At 29.8% G+C, this 20,065-nt stretch overlaps 4 protein-coding genes across 5 annotated transcripts; 2 read left to right on the plus strand and 2 right to left on the minus strand.

The window, feature by feature from the left end:
- The first annotated feature begins 336 nt into the window (after positions 1–336).
- LOC146531990 (testis-specific serine/threonine-protein kinase 3-like) lies at positions 337–6,619 on the plus strand. Its single transcript, XM_085197194.1, has 6 exons — positions 337–755; positions 889–1,058; positions 1,485–1,634; positions 1,976–2,249; positions 2,470–2,646; positions 3,361–6,619. The coding sequence occupies exons 1-6, from the start codon at positions 579–581 to the stop codon at positions 3,445–3,447; spliced, it is 1,035 nt and encodes a 344-aa protein (XP_085053320.1). The 5' UTR covers positions 337–578; the 3' UTR covers positions 3,448–6,619.
- On the minus strand, positions 3,544–5,861 carry LOC146531991 (ribonuclease kappa-like). Its single transcript, XM_085197192.1, has 3 exons — positions 4,831–5,861; positions 4,548–4,670; positions 3,544–4,274 (listed from the first exon to the last, which is right to left on the minus strand). The coding sequence occupies exons 1-3, from the start codon at positions 4,894–4,896 to the stop codon at positions 4,119–4,121; spliced, it is 345 nt and encodes a 114-aa protein (XP_085053318.1). The 5' UTR covers positions 4,897–5,861; the 3' UTR covers positions 3,544–4,118.
- On the minus strand, positions 6,303–7,657 carry LOC146531992 (ribonuclease kappa-like). Its single transcript, XM_085197193.1, has 3 exons — positions 7,496–7,657; positions 7,301–7,420; positions 6,303–6,956 (listed from the first exon to the last, which is right to left on the minus strand). Exons 1-3 carry the CDS (start codon positions 7,568–7,570, stop codon positions 6,855–6,857), a joined length of 297 nt encoding a protein of 98 aa, XP_085053319.1. The 5' UTR covers positions 7,571–7,657; the 3' UTR covers positions 6,303–6,854.
- Positions 7,658–8,028: 371 nt separating this feature from the next.
- On the plus strand, positions 8,029–18,413 carry rush (pleckstrin homology and FYVE domain containing family member rush hour). Of its 2 annotated transcripts, XM_085197691.1 has the most exons (9): positions 8,029–8,172; positions 8,360–8,424; positions 9,621–9,822; positions 11,094–11,219; positions 11,728–11,834; positions 12,179–12,335; positions 12,820–12,923; positions 15,093–15,166; positions 16,011–18,413. In XM_085197691.1, exons 1-8 carry the CDS (start codon positions 8,157–8,159, stop codon positions 15,150–15,152), a joined length of 837 nt encoding a protein of 278 aa, XP_085053817.1. In that variant the 5' UTR covers positions 8,029–8,156; the 3' UTR covers positions 15,153–15,166; positions 16,011–18,413. The 2 variants fall into 2 exon arrangements, with proteins under 2 accessions (XP_085053817.1, XP_085053816.1); XM_085197690.1 differs by lacking the exon at positions 15,093–15,166.
- The last annotated feature ends 1,652 nt before the right edge of the window (positions 18,414–20,065 follow it).

Here is a 20,065-nt window from a genome sequence, read left to right on the forward strand (position 1 = left end):
GCCGCCCACTACCCCGTGCAACACCAGAGGTGCTACAGATGCGTTGTCGGCCTTTAAAGTAGAGATAGACGCGCTTTTTGAAGGTGCCCATGTCATATCGACCTGGAAACACTGCCGCGGGTAAACCATTCCACAGTTCCAAGGCGCGTGGATGGAAATTCCTACGAAACCGCACAGTAGTGGAGTGCTACGTGAAATGGCAATAATGGCTTATAACCATCAAATATACGTTTTTTTTTTCAAATATATGTTTTTGTCTTTAGTCAATTAATATTAATACAGAGTAAAATATAATTAACACAATAGCAATAACTACTTAATTACAACTACATATCCAAAGTGTTCAAGTACTACTAACGTACACAATATGATAACTAGAAAAACACTGGCAAATATTATTATTACATACAACAAACGAAATATTTAAACTTTTTCTTTGTCACTCAAAAATCAGTACTTGGCAATGTGACAGAATGACTTAATTAAAAATTTTTTGTAAAAAATATATATATAATGTCCCTAACTTATATCATACTTTTAAATGTATAAAAAATCTAAATTAACAGTATTTCTATGATATGCCAGGGCCAGATATAAGAGCAGATGAAAATGTTCATGGCGAGATGTCCACTGAGCCCGCAGCTGCCGTCCATAGTGGTGTCGCAGCCAAAACTGAACGAAAGTTAACTGTTCTAGAAACACATGGCTATATTTTAGGTAGAACTATTGGTTCAGGATCATATGCTACGGTTAAGGTATCTAAAATATTAAATCATAATCTATAATTCAAAATAAAGAAGAAACAAATAATTACTTTAGTAATACAATACTTTTAACATTTTCATATAATATTTATGTAAATATAAAAATATAATAATACAACACCAGGTAGCTAGCAGTGATAGACATAATTGTCAAGTGGCAATAAAAATTATAAGCAAGTTTCAAGCACCCGGCGACTATTTGAAGAAATTTCTACCAAGAGAAATAGAAGTTGTTAAAGGACTCAAGCATGAAAACTTAATACGCTTTCTGCAGGCAATCGAGACGACTCATAGGTACTGATTCTACTTAAATAATGGCCAGTACCTTTTATATTCTTAAGTTAAAATGCTAACTGAACCATAGGTATATATTTGTCTTAAAGTAGTATCAAAAACATCGATCTACTTACATAGTAAGAGAGTATAAATATATTAAGTAGGTACATAATATAAGTATTTCGTAAAAGTTATAAGATCGCTTTAAGTTTCTAATAAGTTAGTTGTATTTTTAAAATAAGGTCATTAAGTTGTCCTTGAGGCCAATGTCGAGGCGTTAAATTCCGGTACTCAACATGTAATGCCTCCAGAGTTCGGCGGAAAATGGAGAGCGGCGTGTTTTAACACTAGGTGCCCTCTGCCTACCCTGCTGTGCGCGGGGTTCTACAGCGTGAAGCTGAACTTGTCCTAGATTTTATTTTATTTATTTTATTATCATTCCAGAGTATATATTGTGATGGAATATGCTGAAAACGGCAGCCTTTTAGATATTATTCGTAAGGATCAACATATCGACGAGTCACGTGGGCGGCGCTGGTTTAGGCAACTTGTGGAGGCGGTAGAATATTGTCATGAAAGGGGTGTTGTTCATCGGTTAGTTTTTATTATTATTATTTTATTCATATATTCACTTGTGTCATATATTTTATCGTGTAGGCAAAAAAACATAGCTATTTTTTTATCCATTTTAAAACATTACCCACATGCTTCCAACATGCTTAATAACAATACATTTTAATTCTAAAAATCAACTTTACTATTATTGCCTGCCGGATTTCCTTACACCTCACTAGGTGTAAAGAAATCCAAAGTTTAATTAGATTTTTCCACAGAATATGGGCTCTAACCCTAGAAGCCTGGGCTCGAAAAACCTAGAATAAATGTCATTCCTTCAGTTCATTTTTAAATTGTACAATTAATTCTTACCTCCTCAGGGACATTAAATGCGAAAATCTTCTCATGGACCACGGCTTAAACATTAAACTATCTGATTTCGGTTTCGCGAGGGGACATATGAAGCCTAAGAACGGGGTTTATGCGCTAAGTGAAACATTCTGTGGAAGCTACGCGTATGCTTCACCAGAAATATTGAAAGGTGTTCCGTATAGACCCCAAGATTCTGATATTTGGAGTATGGGGGTGGTGCTTTACGCCATTGTCTATGGTAGACTTCCGTTTGATGATACGAATTATACGCAGCTTTTAAAGGTATGTTTAATACAGCTTAATATAAAATTTAAAAGAGAATTTTGCTATCAAATAACACTTTTATTTCATTTATGTCGATATCCTTAGAATTTTCATAAAAAAGGTCCTTTTTATTCGTTTTGCTTCTGCATATTACTTTTAATAATAAGTAGCGATGAAGTAAGTTATTGATTGTTGTTAAAATACCAAATAGAACTTAGAAAATGATTACTGTTTACAGCAAGTTCAAAATAAAGTATCTTTCCCACGCGAACCAAAAGTGTCGGTGGAATGTCGAAAGCTCATCACAAAAATTTTAGCTCCATTAAAGTTTAGATCAAAAATCCCACAAATCCTGGCCGACCCCTGGCTTAATCCCTATCAGCATACAAAAGATGAAGAATTAGACGCTAATAATGTTAGTAAATAATTTTATTTTTTATCCTAATTACTTACCTGCTGTGATAAATATTATCTAATCTAATAATATTAACATTTTAAATTTGGACATTTTGGTTAATATTATGTAAGCAGAATATATATGTGAATTATAACGATAACTTGTATAATTTTTATTTATATTAGTAATTTACTTAATTCGTTATTTAAGCATTTAAGTAAAAATTACAAATAAATTTCGAAACGTCTGAAGTTGGCGACAGATAAAAAATACTTATTAACTTCAAATTTAAACAAAAGCTCAGAACTATTGACGCTACAATAAAAATTAAAAAGGTCTTCCACACAAAAACAACACGTACCAAATATTTCGAAAATTATCATACCTATAAACTTTACCTTTAACTTTTTTTGCAGCTTTACGTTTTATCCCATAGATATAGCAGAGTGGGCAAGCGCAATCTAGTGACAAAACACTTTTATTTTTTGTCGAACTTAACGAGGTGTTTTATCTTATAAGAGTTTGATAGAAAATCACCCAATTAATTTACCCAAATGAAGATCGAACCCACAACTAGCGTGTGCCAGTCCCATGTCCTACTATGGCAATATGTATTGCTTATAATACCGACCTATATTACATATTTATAAAATGTCTATAAATATCCCCAAAGAAAGCAGACATTTTGATCATTACAGAATTGTGGACTTAAAACTAAGTATGTTATTACAGGATAATGCCCAAGCTAGCAAAGAGGAAATTAAAAGTGTAAACATCGGAACAGTCACCTTTGACAGAAAATTAGAAGAAGTTAAATAATTCTTTAAAAAAACACACAAGGATAAATTGAACTAATTTTTTAAATACATTATCTACATTGTTTTTATATTATTATTTTTTCAAATAAACAATATATAAATAGGTGATCTTTTAAAAAATATTTTTATTTTATATATTTTTTTTATTGATTTACTTAATACTTAAATACACTACAAAAATTTGAAAACCTGCAAGTAACGCTTATTAACACATAGCTATATAAATAGCTATTATTAGTAAAAATTATATTATTAGTAAAAATCCAATAAAAAGAAAATATATCGTTTAATGCAAGGAGTAGATGTGACGTCACACTCTGTAGCCATGTGACTTGAGCTTACGAATGATTTATCGCTACTTATTACATACTTTCATATTATGAAAAACAGTACACTATTGTTTTTTTTTATTTAATATTTTATTTAAACATAATTAACATAATATATAAACATTTAGATACCTTACACAAAAATGAAAAAAAAAAAAAAGAAAATAGTGTGCCTAATTAGACAATGTATCATTTTAACTACTATACGCAAATTACGCAATGCTTGTTGAATCAAATCCAGCATGTCCACAAAATTTAAGTTAAAATTTTACCTAATTTTTATATTATTCTTATAAGAATCGTTACTAACATGTGTTTTTGCTCTAAACTAAATAAATTACGTTCAATTAAATTTTGATATTTCTCTACAGAATATTTCATCATCTTGTCCTTTTTCTGCCTCGAGTTTTGCTTTATTTTTTGCGTGTCTCATGCACAAATAAGAGAGGGCCAAAGTCACTAAATATATGACTGCTGCTATCCAACAGTTAACCGCAATCTGTAAAATACAGTTTTTTTTATTATATAATCTTTAGTATTTTCAATCGTTTTCATTTTCTCTCAATTCTCCCACTTATGAGGAGAGAGTATCAATTTATACAACTATTTAATTCCCCATTTTAGAGACTCCAAAGCACTTTTTTAGATTGATATTTAAGAAAATCCTCCATTGACAAATCTAAACTATTACCATCTTGTATACCTAAGTAGTTGCAAATTTACCCAGTAGATTTAGGTTAATGGTTATAAATATACATACAGTAATAAATACCTTTTGATAATTGTCTTTTGTCTGTTTCATAAAGTCGTCGAAGTCTTCGTAGCCATGGTGATCTGGTTCAGCTTCTTCTATGAATGCTATGACTTCAAATTTAAAGAATATTCCCATAACAACCTGTTATTAAGGGTAAAATAAAAAAAAGGACATAAACATGTAATAATGCAAGGTAAGATGAAGAAGAAGATGGCAGGTCTTTTTTTCTAATATCTAGTTAATTAATATTTAATGAAACAAAAATTATGTCGATTGGATTAGATCTCAATTTGATACATACCAATTGTAGAACTGCCCAAATGCTTAAAAGAAAGCAACATAGTCCACACCCAAATAGAAGGCTCATGCTTATTATAATTCAATCGATATTATTAATTATACTTATCTATATCTTGTATTCTATGATAGTTATATTTTAATACTAAAGTACCTATCAATATTTTCTTACTGACAGTTCATTCAAATTTAAACATATGTCACACAAGGTATATTGAATAAAAACTTTTTTTTGTCATGTTTGTTAGGAGTTATATGAATACATTTGTATTGTAGATATATCTCGAAATGGGCCAAAACAATGGGTCATTACAATTTACAAGAAATTTTGGAAATGCCTGTTGGAAATAATCCGAAATTAATGACGATTAGAAATCTTAATCACAATTCTGAGTACAGACCACATGATAAACAATTCAATATTCGGCGGAACGTGGGGAACCAAGTGTCTTAACACTAGGTTCCTTCTGCTTTGTAGGATACAACCGAAGCTGATTTAATTTAGATTTTTTAACCAAGACTAAAAATTGTGAAATTATTGATTTAATCATTGTTACAACATCTTCTTTATATATAAAATCGAAAGGTCACTCAATCATCACGAAATCTCAGAAACTACATGTGCTAGGAATCTCAAATTTTGCATAGGAGTTATTTATAGGACGTAGGTGCTCGCTAAGACGGGAATTTGCAATATTCGACATCTAAGGGGTTGTTTTTGGGGTTGAAAGTTTGTATGAAACTTCGTTACTACAAATGCTAGGAGTCTCAAATTTTGCATGGACGTCACTTATAGGACGTAGGTACTCATGGAGACAGAAATTAATAATAACGTAGTTCACGCAGGCGAAGCCGCGGGCGGGCCGCTAGTATTATTATATTTTAACAATCCTTTTTTTTTAGATTTTAGAAAATCCAAATAATTGGACCACCTAGAGGAATGGTGACTGGATGTCAGCATCAGAGAGTAGTGGATATTCTGCAAGCCTTTACGTGTTTAAAAAAGATATATTACAGAATATTCATTTAAACATGCTTTAAAATATAATTAACAATTTCAATTTCCTTGTTATGTACATTTTAATTGGATTTACAAAATTAAATCAAATATTTCCTTTAATAATATATGCTTACTATGTAATGACAACTGTTTTATTTTTCAGATCAGTCTTAGAATGTGTCAAACATGTTACATGTATTTTAAAATTTTCCTTATATTAGTTTATGGTACTTATTTTGGTGTTTGTAAAGTACACTTATGTGTCATTGATATATTTAAATTGAATGCCATTTTTAATAATTAAATAAGTGATGCAGAATTTTATAATTTTGCTAACAATTTTAAAATATACAGAAAAAAAAGTGATTAATATCTGTATCCAAATACAAATGCTTCAATATTGTTACTATTTAATTAAGGAAAATCTCAGTGGCTAATAATGGGGAAAACTGATATAAGAAATAAATAAAAAAATATATAACATTAATATTTAATTGGAGAAAAACTATAGAACCATTTTACCTACAATAATTATAGTAAATTTATTTTATGTACAATTTATAGCAAACATTCATCAGCATAATACTATTATGGAATATTCTTTTTTATTATGAATCTTGACCAATTATTGATATCATATAATAAAAAAACAGTTTTAGTTACAATTATTAGGTATTTAGTTTCACGCTGAGTAAATAAATAATGATTACTCTACAGATATTATATTCATTTACTTCATATAACAATATATTTTTAATAACTTTGATTTGATATCTTATTTACCAAATTTATCTTTAACCAAGAAATAGTGCTGCAATAAATACTCTTTTTTTACAAGCCCTATATTATAGTAGAATTTTTCTAAAAAAATAAAATGTTTTAATAGGTCTGTGCAATGCAATGATAAAATAGTAAAGAGCTATAGAATTAATATATTCTTAGCTTTGACTTGCATTTTATTTTTCTAGTCAAATTAAATGGAATGGAGCTATAAACAAAACAAATGTACTTAACAGTACTTGTTACATTTACATGCTAACTGATGAACGGTTGTTCATCCAGAATTGGTGGCCAGAAACAACTAATGTGATGACATAGAGCAGAGCAGCGATCCAGCAATTGTAAGCGTTCTGAAATAAAATTAAAATGTGTACATATTAATTTGATGTACAAATATGTTTATCATATAAATGTTTGTAATGTTTTATATATTTTTTAAAAATGTGTGTTGATTATAGAATATTGGTATAAAAATCCAGGACAGACGTTTGACTTACAAAATGTTTGAATTTGAAATTAAATTAGCACAAATAAGACCTTGATAATTAGAATATAACTTGAAATGATGTTAAGTAAATTTGCAGTCATCAGATATATTTAGATAATAAAAAGTTATCTAATAATTCTCGTAAGAAAGTATTTTTTTAATACTAAGCACTTGTTTCCAAGAACTTGATTATATTAGAAAAGTCACCTGAGAATATCCACTCTTAACTTCGGCGATAAAGGCATCGATGCTGTGATGATTTCCACCGAGAGGGAGATCTTCTAATAGAGCCACTGCCCCAATATAGTAGAAGACGCCCATTAACGTCTAAAATATAAGTATTTATGAGATTTCTTTTATGATTAATTTTGCAACATTGATACACAAATCATAATTACTCACCAATTGTATAATACCCCACACACTCAGTACGAGTCCACACAGCGACAGCTTAGGGCCACAGAATTTACAGGCCATTTTTGCTCGTTTATTTTACAAAATTACGAACAAATATATAATATTATCGACCACTGCCTGTCAGCTAGTGTCAAAAACCAGAAAAAATATGGACCCTCACATGATCATTTATGTCTATGGTATAGAGTATAAAATTAATCATTTTGTCATTTACAGAGTACAAATATTATTAAATATGGATTTTCCCCAATTTGTTTATTTTACCCACTAATAAAAATTGCCCTACAAAACGAAAAAATAAATAATATTGTACTCCATAAGTTGTTGTTGTTGTTGTTCTTTAGTTGTATGCAAACATAAATCCTGTGACTTTGATGTTATAACATGTCATGTTCTAATAAAGTAATTAGTTATTAATTAATTAATTATACTCTAATAACATATTTATAAATCTAAGTTAGATTTTTCTATGCATGATACGGTGCCGTACCCGTAGGTAGTTTATTATTTTAATGTCATGGCAATTATTAGATACTAAATAAAAAAATGTACTGGCAAGTAAATGGCAAGTGGCAGCCCTAGATGACACATATTTCTCGTCTTTATCGTGTCTCTGTGCTGTGTAAACGGAATATAATTTTCTATAATGGTTGACCGTTTAGGTAGGCTAAATTTATTAGTTTCGCCTAATGTAATTAATACCATAGTTACTACTACCACAACATAACAATATTCTCTTATTTATTTATTAGTGGTGCATTAGTGTCATTGTTTGCTCGCTTATTACTTTCCTTTGACGTCTAATTTTGAAGCTGTACCGCAAACTTACGAGCTGTTTTTCTTTTTCAGTGAATAGTGAGGCCAATGCCAGAAGAATTACTATGGTGGAAAACTGCTTCGGCAGTGCTGGACAGGTGTGTTGTTTTATACGTTTACTTAGGATTTGAGTATTAAAGAAACTTTCCAACTCTGCGTTTCTCTTTTTATCAACCGACAAACAGCAAGATAAACTTATAATAAATACGATTGGTGAACTTGTATAAAGATATCATATTTTTATCAATGTGATATATTTTTTAACAATTGTGACTATGGATATTATTTACATACTTTTTTATCAGTGAATTATCATTCACTCAAATGTCACATTTTTTTAAATTAAATACTTAAAACAGGATTTTCAGGACAGATATTGAAATTTCGGATATTTTAAAATAATTTTTACTTAAAAAGCGACTTGAATACTTGTCTGACAGAAGATTTAAAGGTTATAGATTATAATACCTCCCACACATATCTGTAGATTAAAAATTAAATATAAGGAAATATATTATTTATTTCCTTGATGCATACATTACAACATGTTTTTTGTATTTTTAGATAACATTCACTATTTCTACTTTATATCTATTTTAACAAATTATTGAGAAGTTCTAAAACAAATATACCTCTTAGTATTATGTGGTAAACAATGTAATGTAATTATCGAATAAATGTGTTTAAATTAATTATAAATAAATATACTTTTTAGTTTTTCTAGTACACAGTGTATTTTAGTAATGAAAGAAGTGTTGTTTTAACCACATATTTTTATAATTGCATTTTTCTGGTAGCAAAGTATGAGACTTCATAGTTGCCAACTTGACCATTTGCCTCTTTTCCTTGACAAGTCTAAAGGAACAAAACCTATTTATATTCTTCTGTCTATATCTATTTCGAATAAAGATTAAAATCCATTATTATTATAGGCATTAGGAAAAACTCAAACTGTAATGTTTGTATTTCTCCAAATGTTTTATACATATTTTTATGCTAAATCTCTTCTACTATAAATAAATGTTGTTATGGCATATTGGCACAGGCCTGTGACTAAGTGCTTCAGTTGAGTGTACAATTCCCACTGGGAAGAATGAAATATTTAATGTCTTTGCTTTCCTTGCCCTGGTAATGAGACAAAGTGTAATGCTATGCCGCCATTCAATGCCTCCAGTATTCAGAAAGTGTGAGTAGTGTCTTAATGAGTTCCCTGATTTCAGCATTACCCTACTTTATTGTGTGAAGCTGTTTTACTATTTTTAAATTTGTGTGATAATTATTCAATAATTTTCAGCCTTTAGCAGAACAAGGAAGGGTCCTTGTTGGAGAAGGTGTCCTAACTAAAATGTGCAGAAAGAAACCAAAAGCTCGTCAATTTTTCCTTTTCAATGATATCTTAGTATATGGAAACATTGTGATAAACAAGAAAAAATATAATAAACAACATGTCATACCACTTGAAGAGGTAAAATTGGAATCATTAAAAGATGAGGGACGTAAGTACTTTGATTTTTAAAATTTACTAACATTTACCTTACAATGCTGATGGCTTGGTTAAATGGATTATACACCCACCTGGTACTAAGAGTGCTACATACACCACACGGAGTGGAAATTCTAATTCCGACTTTGACTCTGCTCATATCTATCCTATAGTGTTAATGTGATGTAATATAACCTTCTTAAATAAAAGAACTATCCAACACAAAAAGAATCTTTCAAAAGTAGTCTCTGAAATTAGTGCATTCTATATTCTATATTAGCAGCCTATATTCTATATTATTAATAAAAAAATATAAATCCCATGCACAGCAAGGTAGGCAGAGGAAACCTAGTCTTAAGACACTGTTTCCATTTACAACCGAATTTTTGAAGGAAAAACAACCCATGCGCCTTACCTCGACACCAGAGCAAAGAAGTGGAAATGTAAATTTAATTAAATATTTCATGTTCCCGAGTGGAATCGAACCCACAACAATTTGCGTTTACAATCACACTTAGTTGCCCTGCCCTATATCATTATTATAGTCAACAAACTTGTATTTATGGCAACAAAACTTGTTTTTATGGCAACTTATATTATTAGTTTACATTTATCTCAGCAAATTCTGAAATTTGTATCAACTTTATAAATTGAATATTTTTAAATTAAATATTATTTATGGAAACATTCCCTTAAATCAATTTTAAAGTGTTACAGTATAAATAATAAATTTTGTATCCTACATTTTATGTTACAAATGTAAAACAAATAAGAAGAATGACTCATAGTTGTGATGACTAATTGTTAAATAGCATTATCAATTTTTTTTAATATATTTCTGACATTGATACAGTATGGTTAGTCAGTGAGTCAACTTTGAACTTATAAATATTTACATGAAATTTGCATACCACATATATTTTATTTGTATTAAAGTTGACTGACACCTCTTATCTAGAAGGTAAATGATGCTTCAAGAATAATTTATTTATTTTGTGACACAATTTTGCTTGGCTGTCGTGGCATAGAGGCACAGTGTCCAACTGTATCCGCAGTGGTTGTGGGTTTGCATCCCACTCGAAAGAATAAATGTCCCCCCTCTGGTAACAGGTCAAAGCTTTGCTTTACCTGCTCTACCATGTGAAAAATAGAGATGCTAAAAAATATTTTTTCCTCTGGGTGGATATCAAATTATTTTTATAATATTTTATTTTTATTTTTATTTGAAATTTGTTATTATTTTTAATGTAATTAAAATAAATGAATTATGTATATTTATTATAGAATATCGTAATGGTTGGTTGATTCGTACTGCCTCTAAATCTTTTGCTGTGTATGCTGCCACTGCTACAGAGAAGGAGGAATGGATGGCTCACATAGAGAAGTGTATAGAAGACTTATTAAGGAAAAGTAAGTTAAATCTTTTTTTGTTTGTGTGTCTGTCCGGTTGTCAAAACCATTTTTCGGGATCCCTTGCAGGTTTCGTTGATGAAATTAGTATCAATATGCAGGTCTATATTTTCGTAAATCAAGGGAAAAATTAAACTTGCACACGTCAGTGGATTCAAGATATTTGAGCGCCTTATTTTTGTCCCTACCTATAGCAAGCTATAGCGTAGTTTCTACTGACCCAGAATTATGATATTTTTCAACAATTTATAACAAAAGGAAGGAAAATATATGAGTCACATATTAAATGCTTAAGTTTATCCTTACTACACAATAGTAGTGTATTTTTAAAATTGTTTTTGTTTAGTGTTTATTTTGATTTATTAGTATGCTAGGGAGATGTGACCTAGGAGCCTTTTTTCATTCTCATTAATTAATTATTTTCCACCTGGAAAATGGGGAACAGATGTGTCACGAATTGTCAGGGGAAATTTTAAAAAATACATAATATTGTTTTTTGTTTCAATAGGTGGTAAACAGCCTCCATCAGAGCACGCGGCGGTGTGGGTGCCAGACAATGAAGCTGCGATCTGTATGCACTGCAAGAAGACACAATTTACTGTTCTCAATAGGAGAGTGAGTAGTTAATTAATAAATAATAATAATTATTATTATATTTATAAATTATTGTTCATACAAAATCAATATAGAATTTTTAATGTAACATAATATAAAAACTCTTTAATTTCATACCAGAAAAGTTTTTATTAGTATTTTATTTATAACAAATAATTTCATGAATAAAATAAGTTGAAGTCCTATGTATGACTGTAAATGCGGTTGTAATTATTTTTTCTCGCTTGAGTAATACAACAAAGCCCAATGTCCAGAAGTAGAAAGTGCAGAAGAAGTGTCTTATCCTTATGTTTTCTCCGCCTACCCCTCCATATATAAACATATTATACTGTGCACGTTTCCAGCACCACTGCCGCAAGTGCGGGTCTGTAGTGTGTGGACCGTGCTCGTCCAAGCGCTACGTGTTGCGCGGCCAGAGCGACAAGCCGTTGCGTGTGTGCCTGCAGTGCTACGACGGGCTCACGCGCGATCGCGCGCGCCCCACACCCGCGCCCGAGCCCGGTGAGTGACGTGACGTGTGTCATGGCGTGACGTGGCATCATGACGTGATTTGACTGTGTCGTGACGTTACGTGGTATCGTGACGTGACAATGTCATGACATAACGTGATGGTAGTAGCGAACTAAGCACAAAGTGAGAGTGCTACAGACTAAGTAATTTTCAAATATTGTGAATAAAATAACAGTAAAAATATACAAAGTACTTAAAAACACAGTTTTTATTTAGCTGACGTTGTCTTTGTGATGCAGCAAAACTGTCTGATTATAATAGTGATTGTAATGGGTTCGATTCCCACTCAAGGATTTATTAACAAGACATAGTGCGATTTGAGTTTCACTACTGAACACGCAGATTCTCGAAAATTATAGGGACGGACGGACATTGATATAATGTCCTAACCCTACACCCCTCATACCCTGCCATAAGAGAAATTTAGCGTGAAACTGGAAGTAAAACTAATAAAAACGATTTATTTGATTTACAGTGAAATCAACAGAAAACACAAACGCGGGTTCCGGCGGCGACTCCTCGGGCGACGACGACAGCGACGATGACGACGAACGTATCTCCGAACAGAAGCATGACGAGGTAAGGCCGTAGGACAAACTATATATGGCTGTATAACTACTTTACAATTTCAAATGCATTGTTTTAATAAAAAAACCAATATTTTTTTTATAGATAGAATGTCAACAATTCTTACTCAAAATTTACGTAATATTTTTTTAACTACGTTTACGTAATATTTGTCATTTCTAATGGATTTGTATTTTCATATCAAGTATGACTAGGCCGCAAAGATTTTTTTTGAGTCGTAAATCGCATTAACCTTTAACTATGGACGTGATTTTTTTATAACATACATATGGACGTCGGGTCTGTCAGACCAGTGTATTTATTGGTCATATTCCGGTTGTTTTTTAAAGGAAGAAGACAATTTTATGTTTTAGTTTACATGAATAGCCTCAAATCAAGGAAAATCAATATAAATAAAATGGCTTTTTATTAAAGTTTACGCATCACAACGATTTAAGTAACTTAAAGTCACAATTTCAGTCTTTGGCCACATGGGATGACTCTTAAGAAAATAATACTATAAAAAAAAGACAGATAATAAAATAAATATTTTTTTAACAAAATATAAAGACTAACAAATAAAAAAAATAAAGAAATTACATCTTATGTTATAAAATAAAAATTTTGACAACACCTCAAGATAAGGTATTATTGAACATCGATACACAATGGCTTTCAACATTGTAGGCAAACAGGACGATTGCAGTCAACATAAGTATGTGTTTTGTTTCTATATATCTTTTGGGGGCAAAGTGTACATGTTTTTCAAGATCCCAAAACTATTTTTTTTTGCTTCATGTTCAATAAATGATAGATCAGATCGCGAAACGCGAGTCAAAGTCATTCTCAATTCTTAGAGTAGTTTAGTATACGAAACGCGTCTTTTTATTTGATAAAGTGCTATTTTCTTTATAAAATGTCGTCGTCCAATTCGTTTGTTTGATGTTGATTATAAAGTACCGATATTTTTGTCCCTGACGTGCTAGGTCGATCATCGTTTCCATTTTATCATAAAAACTAAATGAAATGAATCTTTTTTAGGTAAATTATATTTATATTACTAAAATATATAACAAACAATGCCAAATAATATATGATATAAAACAATAAAAACATTTGAATACAAATAATACAATTAAAATATTAAAGTATATTTTGTAATATTATAAAAATATATGGCGTTTTGAAATCATTCATGTATGGGAAACATGGACGTCGGGTCTGACAGACCCAGGCCCCGTTTAGAAAGTTAAATACTCACGTGTTTTGAACCCAGAGACACAACCACTGCTATCTACATTCATTTTGTCATTAATACGAAAGGTACTGAGAGACTCAGTGGCGGAGGTCACCGAGAAGTGGCCGATTTGTAGAATTCGTAGAACTGTCTGGTCTGTCAGACCCGACGTCCATACTTAAAGGTTAAGATTGTTTTATTTATATTATTGTGTTGAATCTAGTCGCTCTTTCAACACCAGATATTATATAGATATATATATTATATTTATATTTTGAAATTTGATCTCGCTCTTAACCCCTTGTAACACTTCGTCGACCTTCTCCCTTCCCCTTAATTAATGGTTGGCCCAAAAGAGCTAAATTTGATTAAAAAAGAATTTTTGTGACTTACCAATTATTTAATTTAAATTTGCTTTAGATTTATCATAGAATATGTTGTCATTTAATTGTAGGTCTTTTTGTGATCTAGGTTTTATCAACGAATACTCATTTTTTATAAAAATATAATTTGTCAAACTACTAAATAATGTTTTCCAAATTCACTTTAGATTAAAATTTGATATGCTGAGATTTCTAGCGGAGCCTGTTAGGAACCATACCAGTATTAACTGTTTCACATACCTGGTCTGTCTGTATGTCTTTGCTCGTTTCCAATTTAAATGACATTTTTAAACGTTTATAAGATGTATTAGTTGCAAGTAAAAAGTAATATTTATATGGAGAAAAAAAACGAACTATAATATTTATTTAAAATTAAAATATTAGCCAAATGGTAAGGGCAAATATTGTGATGACGTCATTGTTTACCAGTCCAACCTAATAGTTATCAGAAAATATATAAAAAATGATAGTTTTTGAGTTTTATTATTCAATAACAAAAGTATCGTCTAATTGTATGCACAAAGAATAGTTCAAAAATATATATAAAAATGTTATTTTTAGGGTTTTACAAGCTATAACGGTGTGAAAAATGGACTCGGCAATAAAGTCACGACCGTATAGTACATACTATTTGTGTAAGTCGAGTCAAAGTTATAGTGTTGGTTGAGTCATGCTTTATGGTTTTTTTGGAGTTGTTTTTATGTGTTTTTTTTCTCTCTTGTGTGTGTTTTTTTTTTCACCATGTTGGCTACATTTTCGTCACTTAGCAGTATTTGTAAACATTTTTGATATTTACACCTTTTTTTTAAAAAAAGTATAGTATTTTTTTATTTATAGTTTTATTATAGAAAATTAAATAGGGATAAAATTTATGATAGTATTTGCTTCTAAATTAACTTCCTGTAGATAAAATTATACGTTATATGTATGTTATCATATAATTTAATCATTATTCTCTGAAAAATTTGATTCCTCACATTATTTTGTAGTATGTATTTTAGTAAGTTTTTTTACTAACAGTTTGAAGTGTTGATTTATTTTGATATGTTTGTTTTATTTTTGCTTTCTCACATAAACAAAATAAAAACATACAAAAATTTAGTTTCTTTCATTATATGTTTATTTATCACCAAATTAGCTTTGTGTAATGTTTTTCATTGTTTTTCATTACCTAGTGTGGTTCTCAATTTTATATAATGTCATATATATAAAAAAATTGTTGATAGCTTATTACAAATTTTATATATTTTTTTCACATTTCAATGTCTTATTTCAGACTAAGAGTAAATAAATTTATTTATAGAAAAAAGTATAAAAATTTAGACGTAATTTAATTCGAAGCCAACCCCTCTTGGATAATTTCCAAAAAGTGCGGGTTTAAAACCCGCTAATTTTTTTAATACGTATTCTATAAATTTTATTATTTTTTAATTTAATTAAAATAAAATCTTATATTTATATATTTTTTTTATTCCACAGCCAAAGTTTTACAGTGACAGTGAAAAGACTGAAGATACAAATAACCATTCGTCCAAGGAGAGCAAGTGAAAAAAGGCACATTTATAATATGTAATTAACATAAATTATTTACAATTAAGTTATAACAATGCTATAAAGTAATTCCTTTTTGAAGGATCAAATTTAAAAAAAAACATAAAACTTCTAATACATACATAACTTATAATGTTAGGTGAAAGGATTCTTTTTTTTTTTCATTTAACTTGTCTATTTATGTATATTTTTTTGTTTTTTTTTTCTATGGATAAACTATTTAACAGTATAAAGTTGAGTTGTCTAAGGAAAAATATTTAACAGTACTTTATTATGTATTTTTGTATTTATAACATTTTTTTATCTTTAATGGAAAAATCATAATTTTTTCGTCGTATTTTGTTTTTCAAAACTATAAAGTAAATTAATAATGGCACTAAGATTATTTTTAACCATAAATTAATGATCTATAATGATAAAGACATATTTTTTACAATCAATTTTGTAGAATACTCATAAATAGTACTAATTCTTTATAAAAATCTTTTTACTGCTCCAAATATTGGGTAAATAAAAAAATGTCTACAATATAATAAAAAGTTATAATAATACCATCCACCATTTACACTTATATTAATAATTGGTTTTTCATTAAAATGGGTTGATTTTTTATTTTTTTTTCTAAGTGCTAACGTGACCAGTACTGAATTTTTGCAATTGTTTATTTACATATAAAAAATAACAGTAGTATTTAACGGCATTATTGTTTCTTTGTTTAAAAAAATATGATTGAATTAACTAGACTCGAAAATATTTATAATATATATTTATATAATATTTAACACTTATAATGTGTTATTCCATAAAATTGATGTTTTTGGTTAATTGGTTAGTTATTTAAATATTTTTTTTTCATAACAATAAAATGACCAATATACAGATTATAAATAATACTTCTAAGCATTAGTGTATAGGATTTATAGAAATTTTAACACAATTTATAAACGAATGTAGTGTCTATTAGTATGTGATATCATTCATAACACCGAGACGGCCTTTACAATGTTTTTTTCTATCTTTAATCTGTAGTATGTCATTATAACCTGCTGATTAGTGTTGCCAGTTCAATAAAAAAATGTTATGTATGTATAAAAGATATATATATATATATATATATATATATATATATGTAAAAAAATATACACAGATCTGGCAACATCCATAAAATTAATAAATAATAGTCCGAATAAATATTTTTGTAAAGTAAGTTTTTTTTCTCATGTCAACTTTTGCATAAATATAAATAAGTTGCTGAACAGCTTTAAACACGCTCAAATGTAGAGAACGGTGTTGTTTCATTTAACTTTTCTTTACTTATTTGTTTTTTATTATACTTGTGTAAAAAATAAATTTGAAGTGATTCAAAATTAAAAAGACCGTGCCTATGTTAATTTACTAATATTTTATTATTATAAGCCAAAAGTATATATATTTATCATTCCGTAGAATAAATTGATAAGTCAACTTGCATGCACTTTTTTTTTATATGAGCGAGAGAAAAAATGTTGAGTAAGAGTATTATTTAAAAATTTACAAGTTTAATTAGAGCAGTAAAACTGACCTATACATTTAATCATTTTCTTTATTCCTATTCACACTCTAAAAATAAAGCAATTGTAGGATCGTATTAATAAACCGCCCCAAAGTCTGAGATCGATCTTGAGACGCTGTTTTCATTAATGAATGACATATCTCGAGATCGATCTTAGACTTGAGAGCGATTTATAAATACAGACCTTAATGCTAATTATGTTATTAAGTTATTAAAAAATATATGTATAGTATACTTATCAACCTCTTCACGTTTAATACGAAATTATACATACACAAGTATATGAAAAACATGTTCATGTCACACCAACAGTGGTTCTATCATCATAATGTAGATTTAGTGATGTAACATCAACATTATTTAATATTTTTACATAAAATTAGCTTATTTTATTATAAATTTTTAAATATTTCATATTTTGCTATTATTACAATTGTTGAATTTTATGATTATATCGACACTATGTATGAGTCATACACGTGTTGATATATTCTATATATTGTATGTATATTAGAAACGTAGTATTTAAGAGGTGCATTGATTTTTATAGTATGCGAAATTCATTAAATTTATAGCATATTAGTTTTAGAGTATATTTTTCATTAGGCATAGCTTATTTTGCAAATTATATTCGTGAAATCTTTTATTAGGATGGATTAATATTTATACGTTAGGCCTAAATGTTAACGTTTGATACTGTTTCTGTTACTTTGGAAGGTAGCTAAGCGAAAATGTCATTGTTTAATTCAGTTGACAAATATACAATAATATTTTTTATATTTATTCTTTTATTTTATTCCTTATCAATAATCTTTAACTTATTGAATCAAATATTTAAAATTCTACAAATAATATGAAAGTCGTGGATTGTGAATTGTGAAAAGTGAATTCATTATAAAATTTTATTGAAACTAGGGACTAACGCAGGGATCGACTACTAAACCCGATGGCTGTGGGTTCGATTCCCACCTGAGGTAATGAAATATTGAATACTTTCATTTTCTTCGCTCTGGTAAGAAGACAAATCTAGTGTCAAGACACTCCGTTCGAAGCGGAAAATTGAGAAATAATTTAATGTTAATAATTTGATGTTAATAATCTAATGTTAAATGCTAAAAAAACGAAATGCATCGAGTTTGCCTTACCAAATGTTAAAAAACATAATTTTTTTTTTTTTTTTTTTTATGGAAAAAGGACAAGGCAAACGAGCGTTCGGGTCACCTGATGATGATCACCGCCGCCCACGACCCCGTGCAGCACCAGAGGAGCTACAGGTGCGTTGCCGGCCTTTGAGGTGGAGATAGACGCGCTTTTTGAAGGTACCCATATCGTACCGACCTGGAAACACTGCCGCGGGTAGGCTATTCCACAGTTCGGTGGCGCGTGGAAGGAAATTCCTACGAAACCGCACAGTAGTGGAGTGCCACGCATCCAGATGGTGTGGATGATATTTGAGTTTGTGACGTGCTGTGCGGTTAGAAAATTCGGCGGCAGGTAACAGGTCAAACAGTTCTTCAGAACACTCACCATGATAAATGCGATAGAGAACGCACAGCGTTCTCCTTTAATGTAATAATTAAAGGAGAACTTCTTAATGTGTCGGAATCAGCTATTTTCTTAGGTGTTACTATAGATTCCAAACTCCAGTGGAACGCTCATCTGGAAGCACTTGCAGATAAACTCAGCTCTGCCGCGTTCGCAATTAAAAAAGTAAGACAAATGACGGACGTTGAAACTGCCCGACTAGTCTACTTTAGCTATTTCCATAGTATTTTATCTTATGGAATGCTGCTATGGGGCAGTGCTTCAGATATCAATTCAATATTTATTCTCCAAAAAAGAGCCGTAAGATATATTATAGATAATCTAAGAGCTCGAGATTCTCTGCGAGATGTTTTCAAAGATGCAGGTATTATTACAGTTGCTTCCCAATTTCTATACTATAATATTCTCTTTGTCCGACAAAATATACATTGTCATAGAAAAAATAGCGACAGTCATAAGATAGAAACGAGAAATAAAGATAAGCTTGTTACACCAAGTTTTCGCCTCCAGAAAGTTAATAAATCCTTTATGGGTCTGAGTATACGTGTATATAATAAAATTCCACAGTGTATTCTTAATTTGCCACTTCCAAAATTTAAAATATCTGTAAAAAAAAATCTAACAAGTAAAGCTTATTACACTGTTCAAGAATATTTAGAGGATAAGCATGTATGGAATTAATGTCTATTAAATGTCAGGCAGGACAGCTGCCAGCTAATGTAATAGTAAAATATACCATTGACTTTAAAAAGAGCAACTGTTGAGTTTCTTGCCGGCTCTTCTCAGCAGAACTGCCTTCCGAACCGGTGGTAGCTTTTTGTTGACATGTATATTCGACGATTCAAAAGTGCTTATAAAGTTTATTTGAATAAAGAATATTTTGAAT

This window comes from Heliconius melpomene, chromosome 14 (genome assembly GCF_056956725.1).
Source record: "Heliconius melpomene rosina isolate 202511_hmr_F chromosome 14, ASM5695672v1, whole genome shotgun sequence".
Classification (NCBI taxonomy): Eukaryota; Metazoa; Arthropoda; class Insecta; order Lepidoptera; family Nymphalidae; genus Heliconius; species Heliconius melpomene.